Source organism: Cololabis saira, chromosome 17 (genome assembly GCF_033807715.1).
Source record: "Cololabis saira isolate AMF1-May2022 chromosome 17, fColSai1.1, whole genome shotgun sequence".
Lineage (NCBI taxonomy): Eukaryota > Metazoa > Chordata > Actinopteri > Beloniformes > Belonidae > Cololabis > Cololabis saira.
The window spans coordinates 29,836,152-29,852,338 of NC_084603.1; the positions used below are offsets into that span (position 1 = coordinate 29,836,152).

Below are 16,187 nucleotides of genomic sequence, written 5' to 3' on the forward strand. Positions count from 1 at the left end.
CGAAACCCCGAGAGACGCAGCAGCCGCCTCAAATCCACCTCAAATCTGCGACCATGCTGGATGTCTGCATTTGAGCAGAAACAGCGTGTCCCCAAAGCACGTATAGTTAAAGTTATTTATTTATCCGAGCGGGATGAAGGCTCGCAAATGCGTTGGACTTACAAGGCTGCAGCTGTGACGTGTTTGCAATTGCAGTGATGTATGGACTCACACGTGGACCGGGAGCTCGCTGGGAGAACAATTGTCTCACTGTAATGGACAAAACTGTGCTTAGCACTTAGATAAGTTGTAGCATCTGTTTTGTGACTTTTAATCTTTTTTTTTCTTTTTTTTCTGGCACTAATATGTTAAAAAAATAAACTTGCAGAGCAGCCGCTGCCTTCAGTCAAACAGACACAGAGGCTGAGTCAGGCGTGAGCAGTAACTCCCAGACAACCTGGCTTTATGTTTTTGTATAAATGGTAGCTTGTTGCTGCACACTGACCTTTAGTTTATTAGGCTTTGAAGGAAATGCACACACACATGCACGCGCACACTCACGTACAAGGCTATTGCTACTTGTGGGAAGTGAAGAGTACAGTGTGTGTCTGCACATTCAGACTAACTTTTTCCTAACTCTGGCTCCGTGTATGAACGGCCCGTGTGTGCACAATCCCACAAACACAAGCTAACTTGTTGCTAACCTTTAACCTCTCCACTTGGGTTCTTGGGAATATTTGGATACGTGTGCACGCGCACACAAGCTCTGCTGCAGCACATGGGAACCTGGTTTTGAATTGCGCTCAGCTCTTTGAGCCCTCTCCAGCACACCGCCCTGTCCTCTATCTGGATACGGGCTAAACTTCACCATGGTTACACTCTTGCCATGGTTACGCTGCCCAAACGTTGCTGTGATTCTGTTCCCTCTCCATGGTTACGGACAAACCCTCCCAGCGTTGTTTGATCCCAGCAGCTCTGCTTTCTCAGAGGAACATTTCGCCGGAGGCAGGGCGTCCTTACGGCATGCCTGTGCTGCTTTCTTTTTTTTTTTCCTTTTTTTTTGCTAGACTTGATGGAGAGGGTGAGCTCGCTTCAAGCCTCTGATTGGTTCAAGACCCGATGCAGCTACACTGAGGCCTTAGACACAGGACTAGTACTCCTGTGCTTGTACATTAAAACCACTTGCAGACATTATATTATATTTGAAGTGATGTGAAGTATTAGGAACATCTGGCACATAGGGCTGAGTATCGATTCAAATGTCAAGAATCGATTCCAATTCTTAAGATTCAGAATCGATTATCAGGATTTGATTCGATTCAATTCAATCCGATATTGTTTTGTGTTAGTGTTATTAAAAAATGTTTTTTCAGCTGTTGCCATGAATTAAATGACTGTAAAATAACTAGTGAAATAATAATTTCACAATAATTATTGTGAAATAACTAAGAAATAAATAACTCAAATAGGCCTTTCAATATCCATTTAAAGTGCAAAAAAGTAAGAAATTGCAACAGTTCATGCAGTAAACAAATCATTTTAGCTTGTCTAATTTATTCTGTCACCACACACACATATTGCCATGAAGCACCCGACATTTTTTAGAAGTGTCATAACAAACTTTGTCCGACTACTAGGATTAAAATTCACCGGGCGAAAAATGTAATGATGAAAAAAAGATTTTTAGGAATTAATATGAAAATCGATTTAGAATCGGAAAATCGATTTTTTTCAACACAGGCCTACTGGCACATCCTTCACTATAATTCCGGCTGCAAGACCTGAATAAAAATGCATTTAATTAGTTCTTTTTTAATTTTTCTATCACTCTGCAACATCTTTAATGGGGAATAAAAATGGCACCAGACTGGTCTCTAGCACCATCACCTGCTGACCCTGTTCTTGGGCAGGACACTGAACCCTACATACGGTCTCATAGAGCCTATCAGACCCAGATAGGAGTGGAAGGAGGTGTCGGGAACGGCCTCCAAAAGTCAAAACTAATGCCGAATCAATAGGCGGAGCTGTGGCAGTCTTCTTCACAAAAACGAAAAGGCGAAAGATGTTACTAACATCTTTGGTTTACAAACCAAATCCAGCACGCCTACTATGTGGCTTGATGATTCTTAGCAAGCTTTCGGGGCATTTCTGGGCATAGGCCCAGCTTTTAAGTACAGTCCACATAGTTTTCACAGACTTGAGGTCAGTTCCTTAGGAAGCCCATTCCTAAAGCTTAATATCACCCTTCCTTAACCGTCCTACAACGAAACAGCTCACATGTGTGTTCATGGCTCCGTCCAAGTTTCAGCTGTTTAGCTAGTAGTCTGAAGTGATGCCTATGGATCATCAGTGTTTATGATGGGAAATGAAAGCTGTGCATGCTTAGAATAATAAGATTTGCGTTAATAAGGGACTAAGCAAATGCTATAGAAAGGGGCTTTACTTAACACACAGGACATTTGACCATTTACTAGCTGTTCTGTCCACTTTATCTAATCTACCAGTTCGATTTACAGTTATTTCTTCTTTTGTCTCATTTGTTCTCCTCCAAACTTGTTTATGAACATCACCGGTAAAAAAACAACTAAACAAAACTAACTTCTTCTCATCAGACCACAACTGTTACATCAGAGGATTCAGTAATCCCATGAGTTCAGAAACTTTTGTGGATGTTGCTACCTGAGAGTGTCTGAGCTTGAATTTTGAAACTTTGAGTCTCAAGGTTTTCGTATTGGTTTAGTTTGAAAGTGACGGTGCATCTGTGAAGTCTGAAGAGTCATTGCGGTTTGTTTATAAAGCTGTGAAGCTTCTTGCAGAGAAATCACTTCACACTGGTCAGAAATGATCTGAAACTTGTTTGAGCAGCGAATATAAAAACAGCATCTGTAAATTCGGGGGGAGACAGATTCTCTCCTTCACTAGATGGAGTCTAGTGTCTGGCGGACGCCGTTGATGAATGTTTCCTGTATGTTTTCTTACTTTTGGATGTTAAGCAAGACATACACAGCGTGAGACACACACACACACTTGCAGAGACACAACAGCCCAGTAACTGCAGCTAAGAGCCACAGAGACTCCATTCTGTCAGAGGGAACGCCTCTGTTTATTCTCCCTTCCTCAGTCGTGTATCTGGCTAAATAAGTCTCTCTATGTGCTTATTTTCTCCGCCTTTCTGGGGTTGTGTTTGGAGGGCTTTAATGTTTGCGAGGACACGCTGTACTTTGGTTAAAACAACACGTATGTAAAGTATAGGCTCTGTGTGCCTGTGATCTAAGGATTGCAGCGAAATGCCTGCAGCGTTTTCCAGCAGGACGGTTTTTCCAGTGCATCATATAGCTGCGTAGACGATAATGGCCTATTGTCTTGAGTATGCACGTGTGTTTATGTTTGTGTTTGTATGTGTGTGTGTGTGTGTTCATCCAGGTACAATGGCTCTCTACCCAACGGAGACCGCGGCCGCCGTAAAAGCCGGTTTGCACTCTGTAAGAGACCGAAGGCGAACGGGGTAAAACCCAGCACAGTTCACATCGCCTGCTCCCCGCAAGCAGCCAAGGTGACACACACACACACACACACACACACACACACACACACTAAACTAGCAGTATAATGTATTTATCAGACACCTCAGAGGTTGTAAAACTAAACTTTTTCAACTGCAAAGTCAGAAAATTGCTTTTTTCCACTCCTTTTGAGTGTGATTGTCTGAGGGTTGTTTTTCTTTTCTGACAACAGACATTTAAAAAAAGAAAAAAAAAAGGATTTGGCTGCTCCACCAAAGGCTTTCGTGAGGCAGTGCCTCTTTTTGTTCTGTGATATTAAACGCAGCACACAGTGAATAATACACGCACCATTAACAAGGCAGGAAAAGGAAAAAGATCAGCAAAGCGCCCCTGAGTTAGCAAAAAAAAGAGCTCAAACGAGCAGGTACGCAGCTTCACGGAGGCTTTAAAAGGTGCTCGAACGATGGTTTTTACACAGCATTTATCCCAAACACGCTGACGAGTTTATAAAGGAATCAAACGTGATCCGCTGAATGATTTCCAAGCTTTTCCTTCCGAAATCATCGAAGCATTCATGTGTTTCTGTCATCAGTTACAAGACTGCACAGAAATCCCCCCCGAAATATGTTAAATAGAGTGAAAACTGCAACAGCGTGAGAGAGAGGACCTTTTGCTTTTCCTGGTTTCCCATCTGTACACAACATGGTGACTTAAAGGATCTGGAGGAGTGATTTCTGTCCTGGTCTGTGCCGTGGGTGGTCCCTACTGACCAGGGAGAGGTTAAGTCCAGCTAGTGACAACATAACCGGGATCTTCACCCACGCTGCCCCTCCTCTGTGTGTTTATCCGCTCCCTGTAAAAATCACTGAGCAGAGGTCGGAGGTGTCAGAGTATTCATGCTCTCTGCTGTGAATTGTCATACAGAGTTTGCTTTCAGAGCATCTGAAGGTCTGGTTCAGCCACAGACTCAGCTTCTTCCCCTCAGCCGCCAGGCTGATCAATGACTCAGGTCCCCCTCCCGCTCCTTAGTGACACTGGCACAGGTCTCTGGTGTCACTTAAAAAAAAAATCAAAAACTGGACTACAACTTAATGTATATGCCTGCACTTTATTTTTGTTAATTCCTTCACTGTGGTGTTTGTGTCTGTGACTACGTTTACATGAGGTCAAAATTCGGGTTATTGCTAATATTCCGGTTACTGAAACATTCGGAATATTCCGTTTCCATGCGTGAGCAAACAGGGTTATCCCTGTTTACATGGTAATTAATCATTTGGGATATCTGGATCAAACCAGCGACGCGCGGAGAACGTGATGACGCAATTAGCGTCATTTCCTCTTCTTCTTCCTGTATCCAAATTCAAAACGAATGCTGCTTCGCGCAACTTTTCTCTCACCTTCTTGTAAATCTTCTATCCCGGTACTTTCTACCGTCTACAAATGCAGAAATGTTCATATCCTTCATTACATTTATGAAGTGATTAGTCTCCTCCTGGTCTTGCGTTTCTCCGTGTTTATAAGAACTTCCTGGACTCAAAAGACCAGGATTCCTTGTGAACAGAGCATGCGCAGAAAACAAATTCATGTTCCGTTTGATGGGGATATCCCATTAGGCGTTTACATGACCGAATATTCGGGTTTTAAAAGGAGTAACCCAGGGATCATATTCGGGTTTTTAAAAACCGGAATATGAGCAAATTCGGGTTATTCAAAGGGGTTATTGGTGTTTACATGGCCGTGCAAATTCGGATTATTGCCAATATTCAGGTTTTAAAAGGGTTATTGATGCATGGAAACGCAGTCTCTGATTTATTTATTTATATGTGAAAACAATATTCCGAATGCGCACACTGTTACCAACGTGACAAATTCCTATGTGTTTAACACAAATGGCAAATAAAAGCAATCTGAATCTGTTTGTTTTTGCCTTCGCCGTCGTCACCGTCCTCCTCGTCTCTCATCCCTCCAGGCCATAAGCAACAAAGACCAGCACAGCATCTCTTACACTCTGTCCCGAGCCCAGACGGTGGTGGTGGAGTACACCCACGACAGCAATACAGACATGTTCCAGGTAACCGGCCTCACTGTTTATCACCCAGCTTCCACTTTTACATCCACCTTCCTCATTAGAAAGGTCCTTGTTTTATTTATTTATTTATTTTTGTCCACTCTGCTTTGCTCCACTCACACAGACATAATGACTAAGCAGGAGTTGTTTACATACAGTACGGGAAACTGCCACTTTAAAGGTTGTATTTATTTTTAGCATTCTCGCTGAATAATTATAGGAAAATGATGCTTCTTTAACTCTTTCAAAGTTTTTGAATCCAGAAATAGTTGTGTTTAAATAATAGTTTGTGTCACATAATTCATGGCTGATTTCTTGGCCTCCTCCTTGAATCGCCACCTTATCGTGGTGGAGGGGTTTGTGTGCCCGAATGATCCCAGGAGCTATGTTGTCGGGGGCAACAGCCCCCGGTAGGGTCTCCCAAGGCAAACAGGTCCTGGGGGACGGGCCAGACCAAGAGCGATTCCTTAGCCATGAACCCGGGAAGCCTGGCCGGGCTCAGCTCCACCTACCGGCAGGGGGTGTGGGGGGGCTTGTGTGTGATGTTAAGAGATATCGACCAGATGAAGTTGAGCTGACCAAAAACTCTAACACTCTACCCACCAGTTTAGAGAACCTTAGTCCTTATTCGGGGAGATAGAAGATCCTCCTAAAGGGAGCTACTTGGTTTTTGAGAACTTCAGCCCTCTAATGGCACTTTTCCACTAGTACCTACTCGGCTCTACTCATCTCAGCCTGGTTTCTTTTCCATAACAATTCAGCACCTGGAGTAGTAGTAGGAGGGTTGGAGCGAGGCTGCTGTGACGTATTTGATTGTGTATCTAAATGAAGAAGACAACAACACTAAAGATGTAGAACATGGAGGAGATGATAGATGTGCTGCTGGGTCTGTGGCTTGTGTTCAATATCAAGTTAAAAAATGAGAGTGAGAGTGACGCTTTTTAATTTTTTTTGTTTGTCTCGGCGCTGCTGAAAAGTCAGCTGGAGCCACGAGCAGCTATGAAGAGACAGAGCTCCTGGTGGATCTGGTAGTTCCTTATCGCCCGTCTACATCCCTTTTTAATTCTTTCCTCAGCCACCAGGTTTATGAACATCTGCACCTCAGAGTTGGATCATGAAACAGATTTTTGCTCTGCCATTGCCTGTTGAATAAAATGAACAAGAAGCCGTCAGAGTCGCTCTTTTGTCGATTTCCTCCTCCTGACTCAGACATCTGACTCCAACCCCCCGACCAATCAGTGGTCTGTAGTGTGATGATGTCAGATACAGCCGACTCAGCTGCTTAGAACCTCGGCAGAATAGATACAGAAAAATTATCTACTCTGCACGTTAGACCCCTGGTGGGAAAGAACCAAACCCAGTGGAGGCAAGCTGAGCCGGGCTGAGTAGATACTAGTGGAAAAGTGCCATAAGGTGAAGAGAGGAGCTGCTGGTAAGTGGGAGGAACCGAACAGGCCCAAAGTTATCACCAAGGTCTGCTGGGAAGCAGCTGTCAGACGGGGCTGTCGGAACGAGCCTGGACTGGACCGGTGGCCCCCGAGGTGACGTACGCCATCAAGCTGCAGGAGTCCTGCAGGGCCCGGTCGGCCCAGGGGACTCCGGAGGCGGCTGACAGGGACCGGCGGACCAGGTGGACTGCAGCGTCGACTGAAAAGATCTCCTCTCCGGATTGTTAAATGTATTCACGCAGCACTTTTCCAAAGTCATCCTGTTCTCTGCTGAACATTAACACGGTGGGCGGTGGCGCTGCGTGGAGATGATGGTACGGTGGTGATGCAGGTAGCTGTCGAGAGCTGAGTACCATTATCACAGATCATCTCCAAGGTCATCAGACCGGTAGAAATAAACGTGTAAAAGAGCAGAAATAGAGGGAAACAAACAAGCTGTTTATTTCTTGCCGTGTCAGCTCACGTGAGACGCAGCTTCTGGAGCATTATTCATCCAGTTTTGTTTTTTTTTATGTTTACTATTGTTGCACAGTCTGTTTGTTCGCTTGTGACTTTTCAATTCCAGCTCTCTTCCTCAGGAGGGAAGATTATTAAATCACTTCATAACTTGACATCGTTTGTGACTAATGGCTCCGTCTCCGGTTGCCAGATTGGCCGGTCCACGGAGAGTCCGATAGACTTCGTGGTGACGGACACGGTGGCGGGCAGCCAGAGCAACGCAGACACTCAGTCGGTCCAGAGCACCATCTCCCGCTTCGCCTGCCGCATCATGTGCCAGCGCACGCCGCCTTACACAGCTCGCATCTACGCGGCGGGCTTCGACTCCTCCAAGAACATCTTCCTGGGGGTGAGCGGCGCTTCACCTCCCGCGTCAGAGACGTGTGGATGGGAATGAATGAAATGAATGAAAATGAAAAAAAAACGTATTGGTCACCACCAAGCATGAGCACTTAGGTCACGACCAAAGGGTCAGGGCTGAAGCCTCGGCCCCCCCTTCTTACATTTCAAAATGTCTTTTGTCTGACATGTTTGATACATTTTCCTTGTATGAAATACAACAAATGAATAATAGCTAACAACAACAAAAAAACATATGCACATTTACATGCATACCTACCTACTTATGACGTACCTACACATATATCCATACATGTACATACATATATACAAGCACATTACATATCCACAGAGGTGTCAAAAGTATTCACATTCATTACTCAGGTAGAAGTATAGATACTAGAGTTTAAAAATACTCCTGTAGAAGTTGAAGTATCAACTCAAGTTTTTTACTCAAGTAAATGTATAAAGGTACTGGTTTCAAAACTACTTAAAATATAAAAGTAAAAGTAATGTAAGGGGGAAAAAAGCCATTAAGGACAAAAGCCATTGAAAATGAAGCATCTTAGTATAATGCAAATATATTAAAGAACCATATATGTGTACTATTGAGCATTAACATGTGTTTCAGAGAGCAGGAGATATGATGACTAGTTTCCTATAAGTATTGTAATGGTGCAAAAAGTCAAACTTCAGAGGCATGTTATCATTTATCCTAACCTTTATTGGAATGTACATCCAAGTTTAGTTGCAGGAATCTGATGTAAGAACAAAACTGGACAAGAACATCTGAAACAACCACAACCAAATTCACTCTATCCAGATGGAGCAATTTAACTGGATAGTTTTTTTTAAAGGCCAAAATGAAATAGAGTAACGAGGCTGTTTTTAAAATGTAAGGAGTAAAAAGTACAGATAAATGCGTGAAAATGTAAGGAGTAAAAGTAAAAAGTCGTCTGAAAAATAATTACTCCAGTGAAGTATAGATAACCAAAATTTCTACTTAAGTAAGGTAACGAAGTATTTGTACTTCGTTACTTGGCCCCCTTTGCATATCCACATACATATGTACACTACACATGCTTACACTACATACATGCATGTATCTGCACACACATATGTTAAAAAAAAGGATTACCTGTATTTAAATGTTTATCAAAGTAATACCCAATGTACCCATCCTTTTGTTTCCATTTTTTATGACATAAATCCATTACCCGGGAACAAGTCTGTACTTATCCATCATCATGTCTTTATAACTTTTTTCTTTAAAATTCAACACATTTTTGCTATATTTCAATTCTTCCGGTAATGCATTTCATAACCTCACGCCACAGACAGAAATGCACCTACTTTTCCCAACTGTATTCCAGATGGGTTGTTTCCAGTTGAATTGGCCTCTGAGGGCATAACCCATAACTGGGAGGGGAAGAAACGGGGGATGAGAGAGTTGTGGGTTCAGGTCTGCATGAAGGACATCCGTATGGCTCATCCATCCACGTCACATCTTCCCGTGCCTCTGTTCACATTAGGAGAAAGCCGCAAAGTGGAAAACGTCTGACGGTCAGATGGACGGGCTGACCACCAACGGCGTGCTGGTGATGCACCCGCGCAACGGCTTCACACAGGACTCCAAGCCGGGGGTCTGGAGGGAGATCTCCGTGTGCGGCAACGTCTTCACGCTACGAGAGACCCGCTCAGCGCAGCAGCGGGGAAAGATGGTGAGAAAAACATGCACCCAGACACAGTCACGCACCATTTTCGATCTCCGAGCGAGAGATTTCTTCTTCTTTAGGAGCTAAGTGCTCCATCATGTCGATCAGCGCGTTTCTTCTATTATCAGTCTGAACGGGGACTTTACAATGACTTTTCTCACCAAAAACACTTGTTTCCCGGGGCTTTAATCAATGCTGTGATTGGGCTTAGAAGTAAACAGCAAGCTGGAACAGTCTAAAGCAGAGAGCGGCTGCTGCTACAGGTGGGAAGGCGTTTAATATCCACGAATAAGACGAGTTATTATAGAAATACAGATTAAAGTGAGCTGGATGTCAGAATTAGTAAATCATTCCTTCACACTGTGTCACTGTTTTTCACACCCGTGTACCAGACTGAGGCCAGTCGATCCTCAGCACCACCAGGGGGTTATTGAGATGTCATCTCCATGGCAACGGTTTGTCTGTCAAGGATGTGTGTAACAAGACCTTGTAAGGGATCCTCCTGCTACGGCCTCTCAGCCAATGACGGCGCTCCCGCCGCCACGTCAGCCATGCCACATAAGGAATTTATGTCGGGGTGTCTTCTTCTTCTTTTCTTCTTCTCCTCCTCCTCCTCCACAACATTTACATAAACGGCCGGCGGAGCACAGTCAGCATTTCAGCAGTTGTAATTTTAATCTGCCTCTTTATCTGCTGTGCCACCTGTTCATAAACCGGCCCGGCGCAGCCCTCCTATCTCCGCCTGCCCTTTCCCATCTCCCCAGCGCCTTATCCTCCAGCGCACAGACTCCACATTATTTCACAGCTGATTGACAATTTAAATGGTGCGCTGTGGGAAATCACCTATCTTCATTACGGCCAGCGACAGAACATGATGAAGTTCAACTGTAACGCTGAACGCACTCAGAGGCGGTTAACCGCCGGCCTCTGGGCCACTGCGATGCCTTCACACAGACTCTCGTGAAAGAAATGTTTATTTTGTTCCCTCATGTTGACACTTTTACCCTTTTTTTTTCTCCCCTCTCACCCGAACGCTCCTGATTTACACACACTAAAGTAAGCAGGGCCAGGAAGTGGTCGGCCGGTGCGGCCTCCTGGCAACCAGCAGCAGACATCTGAGAGCCGGCTCCTGGGAAAATGCGTAAAACTAGCAGACGTGAAATGTTCACCGCAGAGACAGATGTTGGTTCAGCGTAGCTCGTCACAGCATCAGTCTGATGCGTGTAAATCTGATTACTGGACTTCTCTGAGCACGGATCCGGCCCTCTGACATCTGCGACACAGGCGCTTCAACGTCACCTTAACTAAATAAATCCACCTCTTCCTCATCTGTTTCTGGCTGGAAAATTGAAATAAGGAGTCTGAGTTGTTCTGCAAATAGCAGCGTGCAGCGGAGGGGGGGGTCACCGGCCAGCTACATGTCAGATGAGTAGCTCAACATGATCCTTTTGTAGCTTAAAAGACACCAAGTAACGCCTCTTTAAAGAGACTCCACCTCTATTTCAAAGCGGCTGATGTTCTTTTGTCGTCTCAACGGGATCTGCTGTCTTGCTGACCTCTTACTGTGATGTCCTTTGCTGTTTTATGTTATTTGGACTTTCTGTAGACGGTTGTCTTAAGTCAGGGGTGTCAAATGCGCGGCCCGCGGGCCGAATGCGGCCCGAGAGAGATTTTCATGCGGCGCGAGAAGTTTCCAACGCAAAAAACCGAAATGTTAATTTACTAAAAAGGAAGGCATAAATAATTGCCATGAATTGCAGCATACCCGATAATATATTTTCTTCTTCTTCTTCTTCTTCTTCTATGATAGAATATATTTATTCAGAGAATTTCAGTTTTGAATACGAGGATAGTGACAAAGTAAAACAGTTAAAAAATAAGTGCTGACTTTTTCGGCACACTGGCGTAAATATCCACGCCAATTTTTAAAAGTAAATACACTTCATTGTACTGGAAAAATCTCTAAATCACAAAGAAACACTTTTGGATGTAATAAGAAAGATTTTGCTTTGAATTAAATTTCCTATAAAAAAGCGAAATATAAAAAAAACATACTTGTTTCTGTTTATCTTTGTAAAATGATATTAAAAGTATCTTACATAATTTGAAAAAAAAACTGAGAAATTTCAAGAAAAGATCCTGAACATAATCAGAGTGTAAAAAAAGTGCATATTTCCTTTTAAAATGAACTAAACTGATATTGGATTAGATAACAATAGTAGGAAAAAAAAATTTTGCACCGTTTTTGTTATCTTGAGCATGCGGCCCGTGAGAAAAAAATTGGTCAAATCCGGCCCGCCAAGCAAAATGAGTTTGACACCCCTGTCTTAAGTTGTAGACGTCACCCTCTCTGTTAATGTACTCCCGTATTTATAAAATCCTGTTGTAGATACGACTTCATGGCGCCACTTCCCTCACAACGTATTGCTTCTTTTCTTGGTGCCTTTGAAAGTTCACAGCGGTGCGTGTGATTGGTGTGTCTCTAAATTGTGTTTTTGTTCTCTGGAGAGACGGTAAGCGACGACTTTGGCTGAGCATCCTCTTTTCTTTAAGAGTCCATGCTTCATAAAGTGAGGTAATGATTGGTTTTTGGATGCACTCACACAGCCTCCCCAGCAGGGATGCTGCCTGTTTTCTGGAGGTTGACTTAATGTGTAAAGCAGCATAATTGAATATGTGTTTAGGTGGCGTGTGCATGGACACCGTGGTTTTCAGTGAGCCTGCTGTGTGTGTGTGGTGGTGGCGGGGGGGGTTGTTGTTAACGGTGATAAAAGAGCAGAGTACTGTGCCAATAAAAGATTTGCTTCAGTGTAGTTTAATAAACCTGAGTGTGTTGATGTTTTTGAGGATTAAATTGACCTGAAGCACTCAGATAATGAGTGAGAGTCTTTCCTGTGCAAGACATCTGGTTTTTGTGTATTTATATAGTTATTGATGAGGCTGGAGGTGATTGGAGGAGAAGCCTTGTGACCAGAACATGGCACAACGCTGACCTCTAATCCCGGAGAGGTTTTTCTTGCTGCGTCATGGCTGACATACACACGGTGGTTAGAAACCGCCACCGGCAGGAGCGCGTTGGTCCAGAAACAGTCGATGAAACGCCTGGAAGCGGGTCCCAGTCTCATCCCTGTGTCACGTCATAGAAACAGTCCGTTGCCTGGTTCTGATCTTTCCCCGCTCGCTCCATCCTCTGCTTTTCCTGCCCCGATGTGCTTCGGTTATCTAAACATGGAATTTCCCGCTGTGTTTTCTGAAATTTCCAGCAGCTCTCTGCCCCGCCTGCAAGCTGCCATCATTTCAATTTCCCCTCATGTCATCCTGGCCCCAGCTGACGCACACACACATGTACACACACACGCACACACACACACACACACACACACACACACACACCTCTCCCCCAGACAGATGTGTCTGGGGGAGAGGTGGGGAGTGTCTGTGTTACACTGCCCCCTGCTGTGATCAGAGCGGTACTGCAGGTTTGATTCCCTCACGTCAGGATCCAGCAGCGATCACGTGTCTCTGTGACCTTTCTCTGATCTGCTGGTGGTCTTGGGGATTGAAGATGTCACATGTCAGGGCGCTGCGGGGCGAGGACACGCAAGAAGCAGAATACGCAATCAGTAAATTGCTATTAACAATAAAGATCTGTAACGTATCCTAACAACTGCTGTGTTTCTGTAGGTGGATTGGACACCATATAATATAAGTCCCAGAGTTAGATACTCGTGTCCTTGAATAGATGGATACCATTGAGGACTCGTATTCTCACTGCCGTTGACATCATTTAAACCATTCAGACTGTAACATGTAGAATAGTCCACTAAAAGCTACATGATGGATAGTAATAGGAAGACGTGCGACTGGACGGTTGTAGAAGTACGTGTTTGAGACGAGTTGGAAATGGTTTTTATAGTAAAGCGTGTGTAAGTGTAAGTGTGGCTCCTCCATTTCTGGTGAAGGACACTAAGCTACAGTTCCCGAGCATGTAGCTGACGCGTACTTCCATGAAATGTTCTTCTTTCAAAGGTTTACTGAAAAAAGCCTTTGTTGCAATTATAAAAACAAAAACTGTGCGATTATACGACAAATAATATTCTCGTGCAAGCACGGTAAAAACTAGTGTGCTCTCTCGGTTCCATAGCTTGACAAAAACACAATACACGTACATCACGTGATATATATATATATATATATATATATATATATATATATATATATATATATATATATATATATATATATATATATATATATGTATATGTGTGTGTGTGTGTGTGTATGTATGTAACCAATGAGAAAGCTGCAGTTATTATTAATATTAAGCAAGCACCTTGCGAACTGATACTAAAGGGGACCTATTGATAAAAAGAACAGTTTTTCTCTTGCTTTAACATATATAAAGTGGTCTCCCCTCAGCCTGCCAACTCAGAGAAGGAGGAAAGCAACCAAATTCTGCAGTGTCTGTACAGCCGCCCGGATGAGCCGTCCAGTGTGATGTGGATCTACGAGCCGTTCAGATTCTGCTCCCGTCGTTACATAACAAAAATGCGATTTACATAGATTGGCCTCCGATGCGTGAAACCACACCCACAATTAACTCCACCGGCCGGAGCTTCAACCATTTTTCCGTAGCGGTGTATCACGTCATTCAGGCAGCCAATCAGCACAGAGCCTCATTATCATAGCCACTCAGAATCCCTCATGGAGGAGGTTAGAGACTGAGATGATAAAGACATGGCTCAGAGGCTGAATTTCTAATTTATTTAGCAAAAAAGATCAAAAGCTACAAAATCTAAATTATGAATCACTTCGTTTATATGTACAAATGGCTCTAACAGTCAGTCCTCTTGCGTAGCGTGTTTGCTGGCAGTGCTGACGTCGTTGTTTCCTCTGTGTCCAGGTGGAGACGGAGAGCCAGGAGCTGGTGGACGGCTCGCTCATCGACCTGTGCGGCGCCACGCTGCTGTGGCGCACGGCCGAGGGCCTGTCGCGCACGCCCACCCTGAAGCACCTGGAGGCGCTACGGCAGGAGATCAACGCGGCGCGGCCGCAGTGCCCCGTGGGCTTCAACACGCTGGCCTTCCCGTCCATGCGCCGCAAGGACACGCCGGACGAGAAGCAGCCGTGGGTCTACCTCCAGTGCGGACACGTGCACGGCTACCACAACTGGGGCAACCACCGCGAGGAGCGGGAGGGCCGGGAGGGCCGCAGCAGGGAGTGCCCCATGTGCCGGGCCAAGGGGCCGTACGTGCCGCTGTGGCTGGGCTGCGAGGCGGGCTTCTACGTGGACGCCGCGCCGCCCACGCACGCCTTCAACCCCTGCGGACACGTCTGCTCGGAGAAGACGGCGTCCTTCTGGAGTCAGATCCCGCTCCCGCACGGCACCCACACCTTCCACGCCGCCTGCCCCTTCTGCGCCCACCAGCTGAGCGGGGAGCAGGGCTACATCAGACTCATCTTCCAGGGACCCCTGGACTAGCGGGGGGACACTTCCCAGCATGCTTTGGAGGAGGCCAGCGGCAGCGGCACAGGAGGTTTCGTTTGGATGCTGAGCCCGCATTAAAACAGAACCCTGTTTCTTTCTGGACTTTTGCCTCTTTCTCATTTTTAAGTGACCTTTGTATTGCTTTTTCATGAATGAAGACAAAGATTTCTATATTTTCACGAGAAACTAGAGACACAAAAACCAAACAAAGAACACTGCTGGGTAAACTTTGTTTCTTGGAGAGAACTTTCAACAGTATTTATCTAAATTACTAACAAGCCCATGTGCAAACGTGCGGTTTTATTCATGTATTTGTTGCAATATACATCTGTGTACATCTCTTAAAGCTTATTTAATACAAAGATGTTTATTTATGGCCCAGGAACATCACTTCATCCTTTACCTGTCAGATATTTCTAAGCATCAGTACTATTTAGTGTTTTCATTTGAAAATTCAGTATATTGTTAACCAAACATAACGTTTTCGGTGTGTTTCTCTGTCTTTCCCCCATGTTCACCTCTCAAAGCCATCTGTCGTATTTATACGCCCATCCTCCGGCATGTGTGTCAGCTCCTGAGTTGTTGTTCTCTCTCATTGGGAATCATCCTGGATTTTCCGCATTCAGAGCAATAGATCTGCAGCAGAAAACCTCGTTGAGCATTAACCGAGTCTTCACGGCGTCCCGGACGACGGCTCCCTCCCTTTAAAGAGTAACTCTTTTTCTGGTAAACACCGATATATGTAGCTGACGACACACGCCGCGCAGACACGCACTCATGCAGAGGAGTTTATTGAAGGACAAACCACGGCACTGTTGAGTCTGCCGGGGACTGGTGATGCTGTAGGCCGGGATTCAGCTCAGTATTACTCAGTGTTTTCAAATACAGCTTGTGTCGCCAATGACCTGCTTTTATTTTGAAAGTCACTCAAGGTTCGTCTAGCCACGCCCCAGAAGGTGAAGCGTTCTCTTCCTCTCGCACCTACACGCAACTAAACACCCGGACAAGACCACTGTAGCTGTTTTAACACACACTCGTCAGCGGCCGGGGACAATTTGTGCTTTCAAAATCTTGATGTGCTTCCTCGTGTAGCATTTTGGAGGCGACGGTTTGAATAAAATATCCAGGCTACCTGTTCTCACGTTTGTT

At 44.8% G+C, this 16,187-nt stretch overlaps 1 protein-coding gene across 2 annotated transcripts in view; it reads left to right on the forward strand.

The window, feature by feature from the left end:
• peli1b (pellino E3 ubiquitin protein ligase 1b) overlaps positions 1-16,062 on the forward strand; it is a 44,797-nt gene extending 28,735 nt beyond the window's left edge. For both annotated transcript variants that reach the window (XM_061745657.1, XM_061745658.1), the window contains 5 exons: positions 3,403-3,532; positions 5,452-5,553; positions 7,648-7,845; positions 9,368-9,556; positions 14,454-16,062. In XM_061745657.1, the coding sequence (XP_061601641.1) occupies positions 3,403-3,532; positions 5,452-5,553; positions 7,648-7,845; positions 9,368-9,556; positions 14,454-15,032 (1,198 nt within the window). In that variant the 3' untranslated portion in view covers positions 15,033-16,062. The remainder of the gene's footprint in view (positions 1-3,402; positions 3,533-5,451; positions 5,554-7,647; positions 7,846-9,367; positions 9,557-14,453) is intronic.
• Positions 16,063-16,187: the final 125 nt, after the last annotated feature.